The sequence below is a fragment of the Dendropsophus ebraccatus genome, chromosome 5, assembly GCF_027789765.1.
Source record: "Dendropsophus ebraccatus isolate aDenEbr1 chromosome 5, aDenEbr1.pat, whole genome shotgun sequence".
Lineage (NCBI taxonomy): Eukaryota > Metazoa > Chordata > Amphibia > Anura > Hylidae > Dendropsophus > Dendropsophus ebraccatus.
In genome coordinates, this window is record NC_091458.1 from 137,767,495 (window position 1) to 137,785,851 (window position 18,357).

Here is an 18,357-nt window from a genome sequence, read left to right on the forward strand (position 1 = left end):
TGGCCAAGCAAGTCTCCAGACCTAAAAAATATTAAGCATCCGTGACTTTTACAGTAATACAATTATACACTATAAATAGAGATAAGCAAACTGGCAAATTTCTCTCACCAATATATTTCCATCCCTTGCTACCGGTGACAATACAGTAAGGTTCACCCCTTAGTACTGCAGCTAGTTTGGGCCTTAGGGTACGTTCACAATTTCTACTTTTTTTTTTTTTCAAAGAACAGCCACTGTTTTCAATGACATTTGGTCACTATCTTGTGTGTTTTTGTTATCATCAAAATATCAGGAAAAATGTGAATAAATCCTTTATTTTTTTTTTAATATCAAACTTACGCTAGCGTGCAGTAAAAACAACATGATAAATATATTCTCTGAGCAACTACGAGTACAGAGATACCAAATTTTTATAGTCAACTAATAACTTTTTATATTACCACTTTGACAAAATAGAAACTATGGGGGAGATTTATCAAACAGGTGTAAATACAAATTGACTTAATTGTCCCTAGCAACCAGTTAGATTCAAATAGTCTGGGAGGAATGAAAGGTAGAATCTGATTGGTTGCTAGGGGCAATTAAGTCAATTCTACTGTACACCAGTTTGATAAATCTCCCCCTAAAAAGTGTCACCACGTTGCAAAATCCAAAGATTTCTTATCTTTTGTACCATGGAGCTAGTTTTGAGCACATTTTTTGAGGCAGTATATATAGTTTTTATTGTTACCAAGTTTTACATATATCATATACCAAATGTATAGTTTTCTTTGTGTTTTTTATTGTTTTATGTAACAGTTTATTCTGTATGGGAAAAGAAATGTAATTTTATTATGGAGGGGGGGCATTTATTTCATTTTATTATGTTATTTATTATTACACATTCCTTTTAACCCCTTAATGACTGAGCTAAAAAGCCCTGTATGTCACTTAATGACTAAGGCCCATTTTTTAAACTTGACCTGTCCTACTTTATGTGCTTATAGCTCTGTGATGCTTTAACTTATTCAAGTGATTTTAAGATTGTTTTTTTGTGACACATTGTACTTTAAGTTAGTGGTTATTTTTTGTCAAAAAATCTAGCATTTTTTGTGAAAAACGTCAAAAATGTTGTAAAAAAATGAAAATATTAGCAATTTATTATGTTCGGAATTCACTGCTTATAAGAAAGATAGTCATGCCACATAAATTATTTCATATTTCTCATTTACAATATGTCTACTTTAATTTAGCATTATTTGGTAGGTGCTCTTTTACTTTTTTAAAACATTAGAGGACTTAGAAGTTTAGCAGCAAATTTTTACATTTTCAAGAAATATACCAAATCGATGTTTTAAAGGGACTAGTTCATTTCCAAAGCAAATTTGAGAGGCCTGTATGCTACAAACCTGCAAAAATTACCCTATTTTAAAAACTGCAGCTGTCAAAGAATTCACAACAGGTGTTATGAACTTTGTTTACCCTTTAAATGGTTCACAGTAATTAAGGCAAAGTGGAGGGGGGGGAATACTTTTTTGCAAACTTTCAATTTTTTTTTTTTTTTTATGTAACATAGCAGGTATTAACAGAAAAATTAAACCAAATATCTATTATCCCAAATTTGTAGTGTATAGAAATACCCCACACGTGGGCCTGGTGTGCTGCTGGGTATGCATACAGGCCTCAGAAATAAAGGACCACCTGTGGCTTTTATGGCCTTCTTTTCTATTGAGATGTTTTACAGGCACCGTATTGGGTTTGCAAAGGGTTAAAACTGCCAGAACGATATCCCACCCCCATAAGTGATCCCATTATGAAAACTGCACCCCCTAAAGTAATCGTTTAGGCCACCAGTTAGAAATTTGAGCCCTTACTGTGAGACTGGGATTATTCTAAAATCACATAAAATAAATTTACATTTGCTTTTTTTCATTCATTTGTGGGACATATTTTCCACTGAAAACTTGTAAAATGAAGGAAAAGTAACCCCATTTTGAAACCTGCACCTAAAGTAATCATTTAGGCCACCAGTGAGCAATTTGAGCCCTTACTGTGAAACTGGGATGATTCCAAAGTCAGAAAAAAAAAATTTATAACTTTTTTTTTTTTACAAATGCATCATTTGTGGGACATATTTTCCACTAAACACTTGTAAAATGAAGGAAAAGCACCCCAACTTTTATCACGCTGTTTATTCCATATCAGACGGTATCCCCACTTAGGGTATAAACCCAAACACCGTATAAGCAGCGTATTTACTGCTGCGATACGCAGCAAATACACAACAAATACGCAGCAGATTAGATCTAAATAACTGAACACAGCATCAAATCTAAACCATCAAATCTGCTGCGTATTTGTTGCGTATCTGCTGCGTATACGGTGTGTGGGTTTGTACCCTTAGGCTGAATTTTGTTGTTTGGCCTCAAGGCAGACATTTTTGTAAACGATACCCCACCCTCATAAGTGACCCCATTATCAAAACTTCACCCCCTAAAGTAATCATGTAGGAGACCAGTGAGCATGATTGCCCTAAATATATAACGTTAAGTGGAATAGGCAAAAAAAAAAGCGCAAATCCTGTTTGAAATTCCTCGCCTATTCCTCATTGGGAACATACCCTAACACAGAAAGACTTTTCCTAACGCTAAACCTAACTAGCTATTCCTAACTAACTTCCCCCCCCTATCTAACACTAATGCCCTTGCCTGTGTGCGTTTATAGTTAGATTTATTTATTGTTTTATATATGTTATTTATATTTATGTGTGTCTTTTTATTTTATTTATTTATGTATGTCTTTTTTTTACAGGGAGTGGGAAAAGGGAGTTTGGTGTTTGGGCGCACAGTCACAGTAAAGTCTTTACAGAGTTAAAGTGTCACTGTCACTTTGAAAAACTTTTGACAGGTCATAGAGACATGTCAAAAGTCTTGAGTGTTCAGACCCGTAACGATCAGGAGAACAAGCGGAGAGAGTGCTGCGCTGCAGCGTGTCCTCTCCCGCTCTGAGTTAGAAAAAGAGTTTGGCTCGATTATAAACTTCAATCTCTTTTCTAACCCAGAGCAGGAGAGGATGCACTGCAGCACTCTCTCCGCTTGTTCTCCTGATCTGAACACTCAGAAACATTTGACATGTCTCTATGACCTGTCAAAAGTTTTTCAAAGTGACAGTGACACTGTCAAAACTGTTAGCTCATCAGACACATCAGACTCTATAACATTGACTGCTGTGATTGACAGGGACATCACAATGACTGACACTGTCACTGACCAATCACAGCAATAAATGTTATAAAGGCTGAGTCTGATGTATCTGATGAGCTGTCACAGTGAGTGAACAGGCTTGATTTCCATAAAATTTTATTACTTTTCGAAATAAAGAACAACAAATAAGCAAATGAATCGGTAGTGAAGAGGCTTGGACCTTTGACAGCTCATCAGATCTGTCACTTTGACAGATTGGTCAGTGACAGTGTCAGTCATTCTGACGTCACTGACCAATCTGATGAGCAGAGAGCAGACAGGTGGGAGGGAGGGTTGGAGTGGGGAGCTTCAACCCTCCTGCAGCTCTGTCAAAGCCCCTTCCCCTAAAGCTACTCCCACTCCAACACTCCCACTGGGGCTGTCAAAGCCGGTCCCCGTAGCGCTGTTGAAGCTGCCCCCCCTGCCCCCGAACTGCTCCCCCTCCCACGGTGCTCTCAAAGCCATCCCCCGGCCCCCGATCTGCTCCCCCTCCCACAGTGCTCTCAAAGCCATCCCCCGGCCCCCGGTCCGCCTCCCCTTCATCTCCCGATCTGCTCCTCTTTCAGCAAAGCTCCCCCTGGTGCTGCTCCCCCTGCCACTTCTCTGTCCCCATGTCAGTGCTGCAGGGCACAGCGATGACTGCAAAGTAATGATCGCTGCAGCGATTGTTACTATGCTGTCACGCGGCAGCACTGACATGCGGACAGAGAGGTGGACATGGCTCCTGACTCCCACTTCACTGTTCCCATGTACTGCGGTGACTGCATAGTAACATAGTGACAGCATAGTAACAATCGCTGCAACTTCATTACTTTGCAGTCATCGCTGTGCCCTGCAGCACTGACATGGGGACAGAGAAGTATCAGGGGGAGCTTTGCTGGAGGGGGAGCAGATCGGGGGACGAGGGGAAGTAGATCGGGAGCCGGGGGGTGGCTTTGAGAGCACTGCGGGAGGGGGAGCAGATCGGGAGCCGGGGGGGGGGGGAGGGGCGGGGGGCGGCTTTGTCAGATGCAAGGGGTCCCCGGACTGCTAGTAGTTACGGTCAGCTGTCTTAGACAGCGATCGTTACTATGTTACCACCCTTGCATCAGTCGCAGGGGCAGAAATAGCTGATGACGGGTATACCCGTCATGATGCGGGAACGTTCACCCGCTCATGACGTGTATAGCCATCATCAGTCATTAAGGGGTTAAACTAGTGTACATTAACCACTGATAATCTGATCACTGTTACAATATACTACCAATGTTAGTATTATTCCTCTGGCATGGCTGTGTAGAGGCATATCCATAGAGGGCCCCCAGGATTGCCATGGAGACTATTGGAAATTGGGACCTTGACACAGGACTTCATATTGGTAAGTATAACCTTCTTACATTAACCCATTAAATGCCACTCAGTAGCGCAGCAAACACTCTGATCAGGACGTAAATAGCTGATGGGATTAGAATAAGGCCAATTAGTGACCACCCTAAAAATCTGTATCGGCGGTCACTAAGGGGTTAATTGTTACTTCATTTGCCAAATATATCACAAACCATTAGTGGCTTATATAACAATCTTGTGTTCTACATGGGCATGTGGGAATCTCCTCAAGAGTTTGAAGGCCCTATTACCTCCTCATTCCCCTAAAACACCACTCTTTAATAAGTATACACAGCCATTCATTTTATCACATTACCTCTATTTTCATAGCATGTGTAGACTGGTGAGCAGGTGTAGTAGGTGAGGCCTAGCTGCTATATGGGGTGCAGAGGGACAATATTACCTTAAAGGAGCACAGACAGGTCCAAATACTATATGAGAATTCAAAAGGACCTAGTCACTAAATGGGGCCCCCAGGGGACCTCACTACAATATGGGGGCACAGACAGGGCCTTATAGTACAGTGGTACCTTGGTTAAAGAGTAACTTGGTTTAAGAGCATTTTGTTTTAAGAGCTCAGTTTTTAAAGTTGTGACTTGGTGTAAGAGCATTGCTTTGGTTTAAGAGCTCCTTGTACTGAATGGGAGCGCAAATGGAGGAGGGGTATGGTCTGCATAGCAGGGTCTACAGCCCTGTACTCTGACCCAGGAAGCCTCCCTCACCTTCCAAATCATAGCAGATCCACTTCAGGCTGGGGCTTACATCAGAGGACAGGACTGTGGAGGTAATCTCTTCATAGTTGTAACCCCTCTCTCCCCAGACAGAGAGTGCTGCATGTATGTGCCCACATCTGCCCTGCTCATTCCTTCATACTCCCTGCAGTCTCTGTCAGCCCTTGTGTTTCCCTCCCTCTCCATTACTGTACAGTAACTTATAATATCACATATTCTGCTGTTTCTGAAAGTTTGTTTCATTTGTTTTACATGTTATTTAGAATAATAAATCATTATTTTGGGGTGTGAAACCAATTGTCTGTATTTCAATGATTTCTTATGGGAAAATTTGCTTTGGTTTAAGAGTGGATTTGGATTACAAGCGCGGTCCCGGAACGAACTATGCTCATAATCCAAGGTACCACTGTATGTGGAAATACAGAAGGACCTAACCAATAAATGGGGGCACAGAGGAGACCATACTGCCAGAACTTTAAACTTCAGGAAGTATCTATGTCAGTTAAAGGGGACATCAGAAACATCATGCAGACATAGGCCACAGCGTTTGGGGACGGTTTGTTCTGCATACTGATGTCACAACACAACAGTACCTGCTCCACCATCACAGCCTGACTCCTTCCAGTTAGGAAGGAATGGGAGGAAAATGGAGTGAACTACTAGGAAGCGAAAAAAAACATGCAGACTGTAATACTTTACATATATGAAGTTTGTTTTATTGGGAAACCATATTGTTTTTTTTGTCAACTTTAGTTTCACTATCATTCTGGCCTCCCTATGATGTTCACAATGGTTTTTTTTTTTTTTTGGTTTTTTTACCCTAAACAGTGCCATGTCTGTCCATAGGCTGTGCCTGGTATTATAGACAACTTTCATTCACTTAAATGGGCTAACATAAAAGACAAGTAAGGGGACAAATATGGTGCTGTTTCTGTACGAATAGTAAACCCTTTCTTTGGTTATCTTTAACAACTTCTATAACTGGTTTGGAATATTTCTAAGGAAAGGTGTTGAAGTGTCATACAGGCTTTGAAAGTTTTCAGAAAGAAAAGGAAGACCTGCACCTGCACTTTCTTTTAGGATCATTTCCAAGATGAAGCACATAAAAATTACATTAAAATATACTTCAGCAAAAGTCACCGAGTTCACTTCATCTTTGTATAGTCTGTTCAGGCGTCCACCAAGTGTCTTCTGCTGTTCGGTTTCCTTTACACATTTCCATGTCTCCTTTGCTGAGGTTATAACACAAGAACAGTGATTCGAGATGAACTGAAGAAACCAGAGTCTCATTTTATAAACAAAACATAGAAGGCCATGGCGAAACAGGACAAAGCCACCGGTAAGTGCAGCCGCGATCCAATCACTGCAGCTGGAAAAGAAATACGTAGCATTAGATTGTATTCCTCTGTTCTAAAAACAAGTAATCACAACAATACAGTCATTAAAGGGGAACTATCACCTATTGTGTGAGTTGGAAACAATGGCCTTTCTTTTCATAAAAAGTACATTGTGTGAACATAGCCTTAAAGCTGCAGATCGGCCTGATTCGGCAGATTATCGCTTTGTGCAACAGGATTTCTATCTACAGTATCAAATGTGCAGCAGATCTTGTACCCAAATATCAAATACTACTTTAATAGGATATCAAGATTTCAAATTCTACATTTGTTTGCTGAACATCTTTCTACTCATTAAACGTCCCCGGTACATTGCTTCCAGAAAAACTGGAAATGCTGCTTCCAACAGGAACCAAATGAGGCAAGAGAAAAAGGTGGAAGGTGTGGTGAGAAAGTCTGGGGAAAAGAGGAGCAAATCCAAAGAAAAAAAGAAAATGATGTCGCCAGCCAAATACCCTCCACCCATTCCAGGAGAGTCTCCTTGGGAAAACAAAGGCATCTGGTACAGACCTATTACTAAACATATGGGCTCCCTCTGTAACAGGGATTCAAGGGGTAGTGCGGTGGTAAGCAATTATTCACTAAACAACACACATTACAAAGTTATACAACTTTATAATGTATGTTATGTTAGTGAATGGCCCCCTTCCCCATGTTCCCCCCACCCCAGAAGTGTAGTGCTCTATACTCACCTGATCCGTGTCGACCCCCGACCGCCATCTTGTGACAATAATGTAATTTTCGGGCGGCCGGCCGAACCGCTTCGATCGTCCCTAGTGCCGGCCGCCCTCTGCCACGTCATCAGCTGCTCAGCCTCGACTGGCTGAGCACAGTTATGCTCAGCCAATCACGGCTGAGCAGCTGATGATGCGGAAGAGGGCGGCCGGCACGAGGGGCGGTCGGAGCGGTTCGGCCGGCCGCAGATGACATCATTGTTACAAGATGGCGGACGGGGGTCGACACGAATCAGGTGAGTATAGAGCACTACACTTCTGGGGTGGGGGGGAACAATGGGAAGGGGGCCATTAACTAACATAACATACATTACAAAGTTGTATAACTTTGTAAAGTGTGTTATTTAGTGAATAATTGTTACCGCCGCACTACCCCTTTCAGCTGCATTTCCAGCCAAGCAGAGAGCATGCCCACAAAATTACATAAATCAAATCAATTAAAGTTTTTTTTTATTCTCGTCATTGGCATAGTATACAGCTTAGCATTAAATGAGAGGTTAATGCTGCGTTTACACAGAGCGATAATTCTCCCAAACAAATGCTTAACGATTTCAACATAACAATTTTTTTTTTCTAACAATCAGCTTTTAGATAGAACGATATATAGTTTGGAAAAATCGTTATTGTGATCGTTTTAAGATCGCTTAAGCCCATCTCACACATAGGGTGAATCGGTGAAAAACTGTTTACACGAAGTGATCAGCGAATTTTTAGCAAACGACCAACAACGATTTGAAAACATGTTGAAAGATCAAAACGAATGATTTCTTACTCATCACTTGATCGTTTGCTTTGTTTACATGAGCCAATTAACTCTCAAATGCCATCGTTATCATGAAAATTCGAACGATAATCGTTCCGTGTAAACACACCATAAGTTTCCAGATGAGGTATTAAATATCCCTTTAGAGGGTAGCTTCACACGTACCGTATCGAAGAGGATTTTCTGCTGCAGATCCACAGCAGATTTGACGAGGCGGATTTAATGCTGTGTTCATTCGTTTAGTCAAATCTGCTGCAGATCCGCAGCAGAAAATCCGCTGTGATACGGTACGTGTAAAGCTACCCGTCGTTAAAACGTAATCAATCCACAGCAGATTTCACACTGCAAGTTTGCAGCTAAATCCGCTGCAGTTCCCTTCACAATTACTTTCGATACGATAACATACTCGCAGCAGAAGTGTCATCCCGCTGCAAGTATGTAAAAGTCAGACCCCTTAACCCCCCGTGGCCCGGTGAATACATTATCGGTCCGCGCTTCTGATGTCTGGATGTCGAAGTCATGTGATTAGTCACATAACTGTGACTAGTCACATATTCTGCCTTCAATACCAGCGGCACAGTGCTTTTTTTGTAAACACTGCCGAGTTCCTGTGCTCAGCGCCAATTTTGTGCAACGGCCCTGCTCTATGCACTGGAGGTGAGACGGCCTTCTGTGACACGGCCTTCTGTGACACGGTCCTGCTCTATGCACTGGAGGTGAGACGGCCCTGCTCTATGCACTGGAGGTGAGACGGCCTTCTGTGACACGGCCCTGCTCTATGCACTGGAGGTGAGACGGCCTTCTGTGACACGGCCCTGCTCTATGCACTGGAGGTGAGACGGCCTTCTGTGACACGGCCCTGCTCTATGCACTGGAGGTGAGACTGCCTTCTGTGACACGGCCCTGCTCTATGCACTGGAGGTGAGACTGCCTTCTGTGACACGGCCCTGCTCTATGCACTGGAGGTGAGACGGCCTTCTGTGACACGGCCCTGCTCTATGCACTGGAGGTGAGACGGCCTTCTGTGACACGGCCCTGCTCTATGCACTGGAGGTGAGACGGCCTTCTGTGACACGGCCCTGCTCTATGCACTGGAGGTGAGAATGCCTTCTGTGGAACGGCCCTGCTCTATGCACTGGAGGTGAGACTGCCTTCTGTGACACGGCCCTGCTCTATGCACTGGAGGTGAGACTGCCTTCTGTGACACGGCCCTGCTCTATGCACTGGAGGTGAGACGGCCTTCTGTGACACGGCCCTGCTCTATGCGCTGGAGGTGAGACGGCCTTCTGTGACACGGCCCTGCTCTATGCGCTGGAGGTGAGACGGCCTTCTGTGACACGGCCCTGCTCTATGCGCTGGAGGTGAGACGGCCTTCTGTGACACGGCCCTGCTCTATGCACTGGAGGTGAGACGGCCTTCTGTGACACGGCCCTGCTCTATGCACTGGAGGTGAGACGGCCTTCTGTGACACTGCTCTATGCACTGGAGGTGAGACGGCCTTCTGTGACACGGCCCTGCTCTATGCACTGGAGGTGACACGGCCTTCTGTGACACGGCCCTGCTTTATTCTAAAGAAGGAGCGTCACTGAGGTGAGGGGCTCTTGCCACATTAGGGTCACCTAAGAAATTGTTGCAGAGTGCAAGAACCAGAGGGGTTTACAATATATAAAAAAAACAAAAAAAAAACGACCACACCACTGGGATCATCCCGCCGACATTGCCAAGGTAGTTAAGTGTCCACACGCATTAATAAACACACTATAGTGGGAGGCAGTCGATAAACAACTCTACTGACTACCCACACACACTTATTTACCCTCTTTACAAATCTCTGGTTACTTACATCTTCCAATGAAATACGTACAAGTGACAAGACATCACAAATAATAAAAATGTCTTCCCCTTAACGTCAGTAGGATCAGCATACCCGTCCTGCGTTGTTAAGAAGTTAGAAGTGGTTAGGCCTTATTCACACATCTGTAGCTGATTGCAATTGTACAGGGGGCTGTAGCAACTAAAGATTTGTGAAAGGATCTACTGAAATAAATGGGTACTATTCTGTACAGTGACGGATACGTCATCGTGGAGAATATTGATGTGTAAAAGAGGCCTTATTAGTCTAATAACTAATTTAAAAGGATACTCCGAACACTGAAAAATAATTTTCCTGCCTGCTGCAACAATTGGGAAGGAAGGCAGTCCATTCCTGGCTGTTTAACTTTTTACACGCCTTGGTCAATAGAGAGAGAATGACAGAGACAGGGAGCTCCCACTGTCATCTCAGAAGCTGCATTGGCAGGATAAAGTCTCTAATACACAGCCAGGATCCTGCAATGACTGCCCGGAACGGAGGAGTCTCCATTCTGATAGTTAACCCTTCACATGCTGTGCTCGGGTGGTCAGTAGCAACCACCAGGCATGTGAAGGGTCTAATAGGGAGGCAGCTCCCCCTGTCAACATCAGCAAACAATGCTGGGAACAGAGGAGAGTCCGTTCCTGGCAGTGAAATTATCCTCCTCATTAGCCAGGTGACAACCTCAGCAGCATCAGGCCCCTCCTCCCAGTGATTTCACATAAGGAGGCATGGTTTATAGGGATTTCTGAGGCTTCTCTAATACAGTACACTGACAGGCAATAATAATGCTTTGCGTATACCAATGCATTACAAAAGGTATTGAAAAAAACGGTAAAAAAATGAAAAACAAAATAAAGTAACAAAAAAGGTGTATAAAAACAACATTTTAGCAATCATTTTTAAAAATCATACAATGTATGACTCCAAAAATGATCTCTATAAAAACTACAACTTTTACAGCCACACATATAAAAAGAGAAACCGAAAAAACAAGTTATGACTGATGACATTTTTTATCCTTTGCAAAGCTACAATTAGTTCTGTCATTAACCGGGTTAAAAAAAGAATAGTGCATTGGTGTTAGGCACCAACAAGATTCACTTAAGAGGCAGATTTATGCTGCGTTTACATGGAACAATTATCCTTCCAATTTTCACCATATCTATCGCATTTGAGTGATAATCGTTCCGTGTAAACACAGCAAACGATCAAACGACGAGCGAGAAATTGTTCATTTTCAGTGTTTCAGCATGTTCTCAAATCGTCGTTGGTCGTTCGCTAAAAATATGCAGATCACTTCGTGCAAACAGTCTTTCAAAGATTCACCCCATGTGAAAGATGGACTTAAGCGATCTTAAAAACAATCGCAATAACGATTTGTCTAACGATTTTTCCCTGTCCAAAGGCTGATCGTTATAAAAACCAAATTATTGCTTCAAAATAGTTAAACGATCGATTGGGCGAATTATTGCTCCGTGTAAACGCAGCATTACAAAACTACAAAAAGTGACATTTTTGGGAGGGTTTTGTGCAATTTTAATGCGACTGTTATAAGGTTACAGAGCCACGGTTATGAAAATTTTTCTGTGACATCTGGATGTCCACAGTGGGGTCTGAGTGTTCAGTCAGTGACCGATCAGGCCGCGCCTTAGCATTTGCAGCCTGCTGGTGCACTTTTACATTTTTTTTTTGTTTGTCTCTGACATGTTAATTTTTTTATTTTACATGACAGTGCCCATTTAATAATGTAATTTGTAATATAGAATTTTATATATTTAAAGTACACTTGGTTTCATTAGTCACTTACTGGTATCTGTTTGTCTTTCTACGTATATACATATATATTTATATATTTCATGGATATGTGCAATATACTATTATACAAGTGATATGTAAATACAAGCTATTTATTTTGATTCATGTCCCCTCTCCCCAATTTTTGTGTATGGTGCTGTTCCTTAGTCTCCAATTTTTAATGTAATTTTTTAATTGTGTAATAATAAAGATTTATTGTGATACATTATTCATTGTCCAGCAAAACATTTTTTAGGGATCCCCTGGGTGGATTCCTCTTTTTTTATGCTAAGTTGCGTTCTTTGCGTATATTGCATCACTGTCCTCTAACCCCTAACAGAGCGAGCAGTGATAGCGGCCACCACCTGCTGTGCAGAGGCTGCTGGGAAGCCTTCCCTCCTGTACTGTATATGAAAAAATACAGTACAGGGGTAAACGGGACCCAGCTCTGTTTAGACCTGTGTGGCAGCCCTAGGACAGAGCAGGGGATTATGAACGGCAAGGCTTAGATCCCTGCAGGTCCCCACACAAACGTTAGTGGCAGCTAATGGCTAGAAATATGTATGTAAATGAAAGACTATACATTTATTTTAATAAAGTTATATCACAAAGAAATAACTGTATTGAAGCAATTAATTAGCAATTTATTTTTAGTCTTGGGAGTACCCCTTTAATAGAAATTAAAAGTTACACACTTACCCTTATAGAAAACTCCCCATACTCCTTTCTTTTCAGACAAAAGCCAAGAACGTAACCGTGGAACCTTCCTGAAATAAGCGCAGGTACAGACAAAAAGCAGAGCAAAGACCAGAAGTCCGTCCAGGGTGTAAGCTGGGAGGGAAAAAAGCAATACAGATTAATTTGTGTGACAATTAGATTGTTTTTAAAAAAGGAAATTTGATTTACAAATTGAAAATGTTGCCTTACCTGGGCACTTTCTTACATGGGCACTTTCTTTCAAAGACAACACGACTCTTGTCTCCAGTTCAGGTGCGGTTTGCAATTAAGCTCCATTCACTTCAATGGAACTGAGCAAAAAACGCCCGCCCAAGCTGGAGACAAGAGTGGGGCTTTCTCTGGAAGAAAGTGGCCATGTTTTTGTAGCGCTGGATAACCCCTTTAACTACTAGAGGGAATACCTACAGGGAGTATAGGTAAATGGGGGATTCTTCTTACACGGCGAGCTAACATCTTTAGGGTAGCTTCACACGTACCGCATCGCAGCTGATTTTCTGCTGTGGATCCGCAGCAGATTTGACTGAATGCATAAACATAGCATTAAAACCGCACTGTAAAATCTGCTGCACATCCGCAGCAGATTTGATGGTGCAGATTTGATGCTGTGTTCATTCATTTAGTCAAATCTGCTGCGGATCCGCAGGTACCATCAGGTACATCCTCTTTAATATGATAGAATGGCGCCATCAGGTGGAAGCCGGTGCCACAGTCTGTTTTTTGAACCGCGACCCAGTTCCCATGTACGGCGCCGGTCTATCCACGGGTAGCGGGCCGGGGCTAAAGCACAGGAGGCGGGACGGCCCGCCCCCAGTGGAAAGGAATTCCCTCCCCTCTATGACGCGGCTCTGTTAGAATCAATGGAGCTGCGTCATACGGGGCGGGGGATGGCCCCGCCCACTGGGGACAGGCCGGCCCGCCTCCTGTGCTTCAGTCCCGGCCCGGTACTCGTGGATAGAATGGCGCTGTACACGGCAAGCGGGCCCCGGTTCAAAAAACTGACCGTGGCACCGGCTTAACCATGATGGCGCCGTTCTATCTGTGGGTTATATCAAAGAGGATGTACCTTATGGTACATCCTCTTGAACATCTGGGGAGGGGGTGTACTTACATGGATGCAAACAGGGGCCTAACTACCATAAGGATTGATAGAGATTACTGCATATACTATATGAAGGCACATAACTGCTTATGCACAGCTGGGGCACCATTACTGTGTGAATACAGTTGCTGCCTCAAACACCATTACAATAATGGTGACTCAGCCCTAATCTCACTATAGCCTTGCAGCACTGTCTGCAGAGAAGAACACAAGTACAAGAGAAGCTCTGTAATAGATCTTATTCCTTCTGTACTCACAAGCATGCTTTCTGAACAGAGGAAGAAAAAAAGAGGATTTCAAAAGAGGTGGAGGAATGGATACTTGCTGCGATCGCATAGCGGCCGGCTCATTCCGCCACTAGACCATCGGCATAGCTTCTACAAGCCATTTAAAGGCCACTCTGCAGCTTATGTGTCTTACCTTCCTCCTCAGCGCCGTTCCATGGAGCACTGGGGCACCCGGTAGGGCAGGCAGTGCTCCTAAAGGTCTCACTGGACCGTGGATCACACGACTAACTGCACCGGAACGGCACAGAGGAGAAAGGCAAGGCTGGGTTCACACTACTTATTTTCATCCGTTTTTACATAAAACAGATGGGAAAACGGATGCATTTGTGTGCACCTATTTTGATCTTTTTCCAATGACTTCCATGAAAAAAAAAAAAAAGGATCAAAGTGGATCCTTTCTTTATCATGCACAAAAATATGGTGGACCGAGTTTTAGTGTACGTAAAAATTGAATATTGGAAGTCAATGGGAAAACAAATCAAAATAGATGCACACAAAGTCTGGCGAAAATATTTATTAAAGTATTGTATATTCCCCAAAAGTTATACAAATCACCAATATACACTTATTACAGGAAATATGTATAAAGTGCTTTTTTCCCTGCACTTACTACTGCATCAAGACTTCACTTCCTGGATAAGATGGTGATGTCACTTCCTGGATAACATGGTGATGTCACGACCCGACTCCCAGAGCTGTGCGGGCTGTGGCTGCTGGAGAGGATGATGGCAGGGGGACACTAAGGGACACAGGGCACTGGGGGGACACTGATCATCCCCCTGTCATCCTCTCAAGCAGCCACAGCTCACACAGCTCTGGGAGTCGGGTCGTGACATCACCATGTTATCCAGGAAGTGAAGCCTTGATGCAGTAGTAAGTGCAGGGAAAAAAGCACTTTATACGTATTTCCCATAATAAGTGTATATTGGTGATTTGTATAACTTTTGGGGGGCAATACAATACTTTCACAAAAATTTCACTGGACTTCCCCTTTAATAAGACCTGGACCTATTTTTATCGCTGCTCATTCGCAAATCGTTCCCATGGAATAGGACCTAGTTTGGTCGTTCGCAGTAGCGACAAACACAATAGCGAGGACAAGATGACCGCAAGAACGATCATAAGTAACAATTGTCGTTCCAAGTAATTGGGTGAATGATTTCCGGTCGTTCGCATTTATCATTAACGATTATCGTCCCGTAGAATAGGACCCTCAGACCAGGACCGACCATAACTCTTGACAAGTCTCTCTTACATGTCAAAGATTTTTCATTACATCAGGGACACTTTAAATCCCCTTAGTTGTCCCTGTAAAGAACAGCGGTCCAGTCACTCTCTACAGGGCCACCAAACACGGTCACGTGGCTCTCATCAGCTTGTGGCCTGGTAATAACTTTTTCTCATAGGAAAACCCCTTTAAGACCCTTACTGTATAGTAAGACACGGTCCTCCCCTTTAAGTACTGAGCCAAACGCTGAAATGTAATGTATAAAAAGCGATGACATCAGTCACACTAGTTTGGAGGGGCTGACAACACGTTAGCACTGACCACAGCCGCGTCTACACTGACACCCCCGGGTAACAGACGCCGCCTCCGCCTCCCAATCATTGACAAGGAACCGGTTACCGTTAGTCATGGCGCAGAGTCGTTGCTTCCTGTTTCGCCACCGCCACAACAGCAAACAACAATGACGTCAGGAACGACACGGCAGCAGAGATCACGTGAGAAGGACGAGAACTACGGAAGGGCCGCGGGTTCAAAATACTTCCCTGTTCTAATCGCGTTGTTATTGCCGCTTATGATTGGCTGTGCGCTGTGATGGATGTGGGCGCCTCAGCATGTGGTGTGATTCCTCTGTATAGCCAGGTGTGACCGATATTCCACTTACTATGACTAGTTACACTTCAGCCATGTTCACTATGTGGAGTTATTAAGGAAATCTCAGGGAATAACAAAAATCTGTTCTGTACAATTTAAAGGGAACCTGTCACCCCCGTGCTGGGGTGAAGGCAGCCCGACCCCCGATAAAGCCCCGGATGCTTACCCCATCTCGCCAAGTCCCGCTCCTGGAGCCGGTCCCGGGACGGAGATATCCTTGTCGGAAGCCCGGGGTGCGCACTGCATAGTTGAGTCCAATGCCCATAGCGAATGAATGGAGCCATCAGTCTCTATGGGCGTCAGGCTCATCTCTGCAGCGCACCCCGGGCTTTCGACAAGGATATCTCCGTCCCGGGACCGGCTCCAGGAGCGGGACTTGGCGAGATGAGGTAAGTATCTGGGGCTCTAGCGGGGGGTCAGGCGGCCTTCACCCCGACACGGGGGGTGACAGGTTCTCTTTAATGGAGCTGGTAATGCGGCAATTACCCTATGTGCATATACTCATAGGGTAGCTTCACATGTACCGGATCCGCAGCGGATTTCACGCTCGGCGCCGCAGCTGTGTGTAAGGCTCCCGGCTCCCCTCGCTTCTAATCTGCGCGGGCACTGATTGGCTGATGAGGAGCAAGGGGAGCCCTCACACACAGCCGCGGCGCCGAGCAGTTAATGTATGCTCAAGGCCGGGGCTGCGGGGGTTAAAGGGGCCAGGTCCCATACAAGCAGCGGATAAGCTGCGTGTATAGGACCCATTCAGCTTCACACTACAGGATCCGCTGCGAATTTCGCTGTAAACTCGCAGTGTGAAATCCGCTGTGGATCCGGTACATGTGAAGCTACTCTCAGGGTACACAGAGATTTATCTGACAGATCTTTGAAGCCAAAGCCAGGAATGAATTTGAAAAGAAGAAAAATCTCAGTCCTTCCTTTGTGACCTGTTCTGGTTATAGTCTGTTCCTGGCTTTGGCTTCAAACATCTGTCAATAAATCTCTCTGTGTAAAAGCACCCTTAGGTTATGTTCACACAAAGTATTTTGCAACCAAAACCAGGAATGGATTAAAAACACAGAAAGGCTATGCTCACACGCTGTTGAAACTGAGTGGATGGCCGTGATTTAATGGCAAATCATTAATGTTATTTTAAAATAACGACTGTTATTTACCATTATATGACGGCTATCCACTCTGTTTCAACAGTGTGTGACCATAGCCTTTTTTGTGTTTTTAATCCACTCCTGGTTTTGGTTGCAAAATTCTGAGCAAAAAAAATAAAAAATACTGTGTGGGAACATAGCCTAAGGCTGGGTGCACACAAAGTTTTCGCAATTAGTTTTTTTCATCTGTTTTTGCAAAAAAACTGATGAAAACAGGATGAATTTGTGAATTGACTTGCATTATAAAAACCCCCCCCACAAAAGTAAGGCCCTTCACATGTCATCCTGCTGCAAGTATGTAAGTCCCGGCCCCTATTAGTCCACCGCCGCCGGGAAGATACTTTACCTGCTCCACGATCTGACCGCATATGAGGCTCCCAGAGGTCCAACACAGCCAATCAGTGACTGTGGCGGGGCCGTGCACTGATTGGCTGACCGCCGCAGGCCAGGAGCCTCAGATGCGGCCGAAGCATGGAGCAGGTAAAGTATCTTCCCAGCGGCTGGGGGTTAATATTGGCCGGCACTTACATACTTGCAGCGGGATGACAATCCCACTGTATGTAATAACATTGACACTGAAAGGAGAGGTATCCACAGCAGATGTTTCGTGTGAAGCTACCCTTAGGCTATGTTCACACTAAAGGATAGGCGAAAAATTTTGCACCAACTCAAGAACAAAAAATTTTCCTCTTGTTGATTCGATTCAGAATTAATGCGCAATTCAAATAGAAAACAGAGATTCAAAGCCCCAGTGACTTCTATGGAATTTCTCTAGCGGACTGACATGTCAATTCTTTGGGCAGCCACGGATCCGCAGTGGAACATTCTGAGCATAAATTCCACCACGTGAACAACAGAGCGGAAATCCAAAAAAATACAGAGGTGCATTATTCTGTTTGTCTTCTTTATGTCTGTGCAAAAAAACCCGGAAGACTGACAGGATTGATAAAGTTGTTTTTTTGGAATGGCAGAAAGTTGCTGCTGTCTTCACAGCTGGTGAACTCAAAATGTAGAGAAATGGTCGTCTAGTGGTTTACCGATTCAAAAGATTATAACTAGAGATGAGCGAACCGGGTTCGGGTTTGAGTCGATCCAAACCCGAACAATCGGTATTTGATTAGTGGTGGCTGCAGAACTTGGATAAAGCTCTAAGGTTGTCTGGAAAACATGGATACAGCCAATGACTATATCCATGATTTCCACATAGCCTTAGGGCTTTATCCAACTTTAGCAGCCACCGCTAATCAAATGCCGAAAGTTCGGGTTCGGATCGACTCGCTCATCTCTAATTATAACTCATGATGAGGTCGCAGTGTCCTGGCCGACGTGTTTCTTGCCTCCTG

At 43.9% G+C, this 18,357-nt stretch overlaps 1 protein-coding gene across 3 annotated transcripts; it reads right to left on the bottom strand.

Annotated features, from left to right (window-relative positions):
• Positions 1-6,008: 6,008 nt before the first annotated feature.
• Positions 6,009-15,721, bottom strand: TMEM167B (transmembrane protein 167B). Of its 3 annotated transcripts, none has more exons than XM_069972562.1 (3): positions 15,612-15,721; positions 12,560-12,691; positions 6,009-6,686 (listed from the first exon to the last, which is right to left on the bottom strand). In XM_069972562.1, the coding sequence occupies exons 1-3, from the start codon at positions 15,619-15,621 to the stop codon at positions 6,604-6,606; spliced, it is 225 nt and encodes a 74-aa protein (XP_069828663.1). In that variant the 5' UTR covers positions 15,622-15,721; the 3' UTR covers positions 6,009-6,603. The 3 variants fall into 3 exon arrangements, with proteins under 3 accessions (XP_069828663.1, XP_069828661.1, XP_069828662.1); XM_069972560.1 differs by having other exon boundaries at positions 15,534-15,717; XM_069972561.1 differs by lacking the exon at positions 15,612-15,721 and adding an exon at positions 15,414-15,527.
• Positions 15,722-18,357: the final 2,636 nt, after the last annotated feature.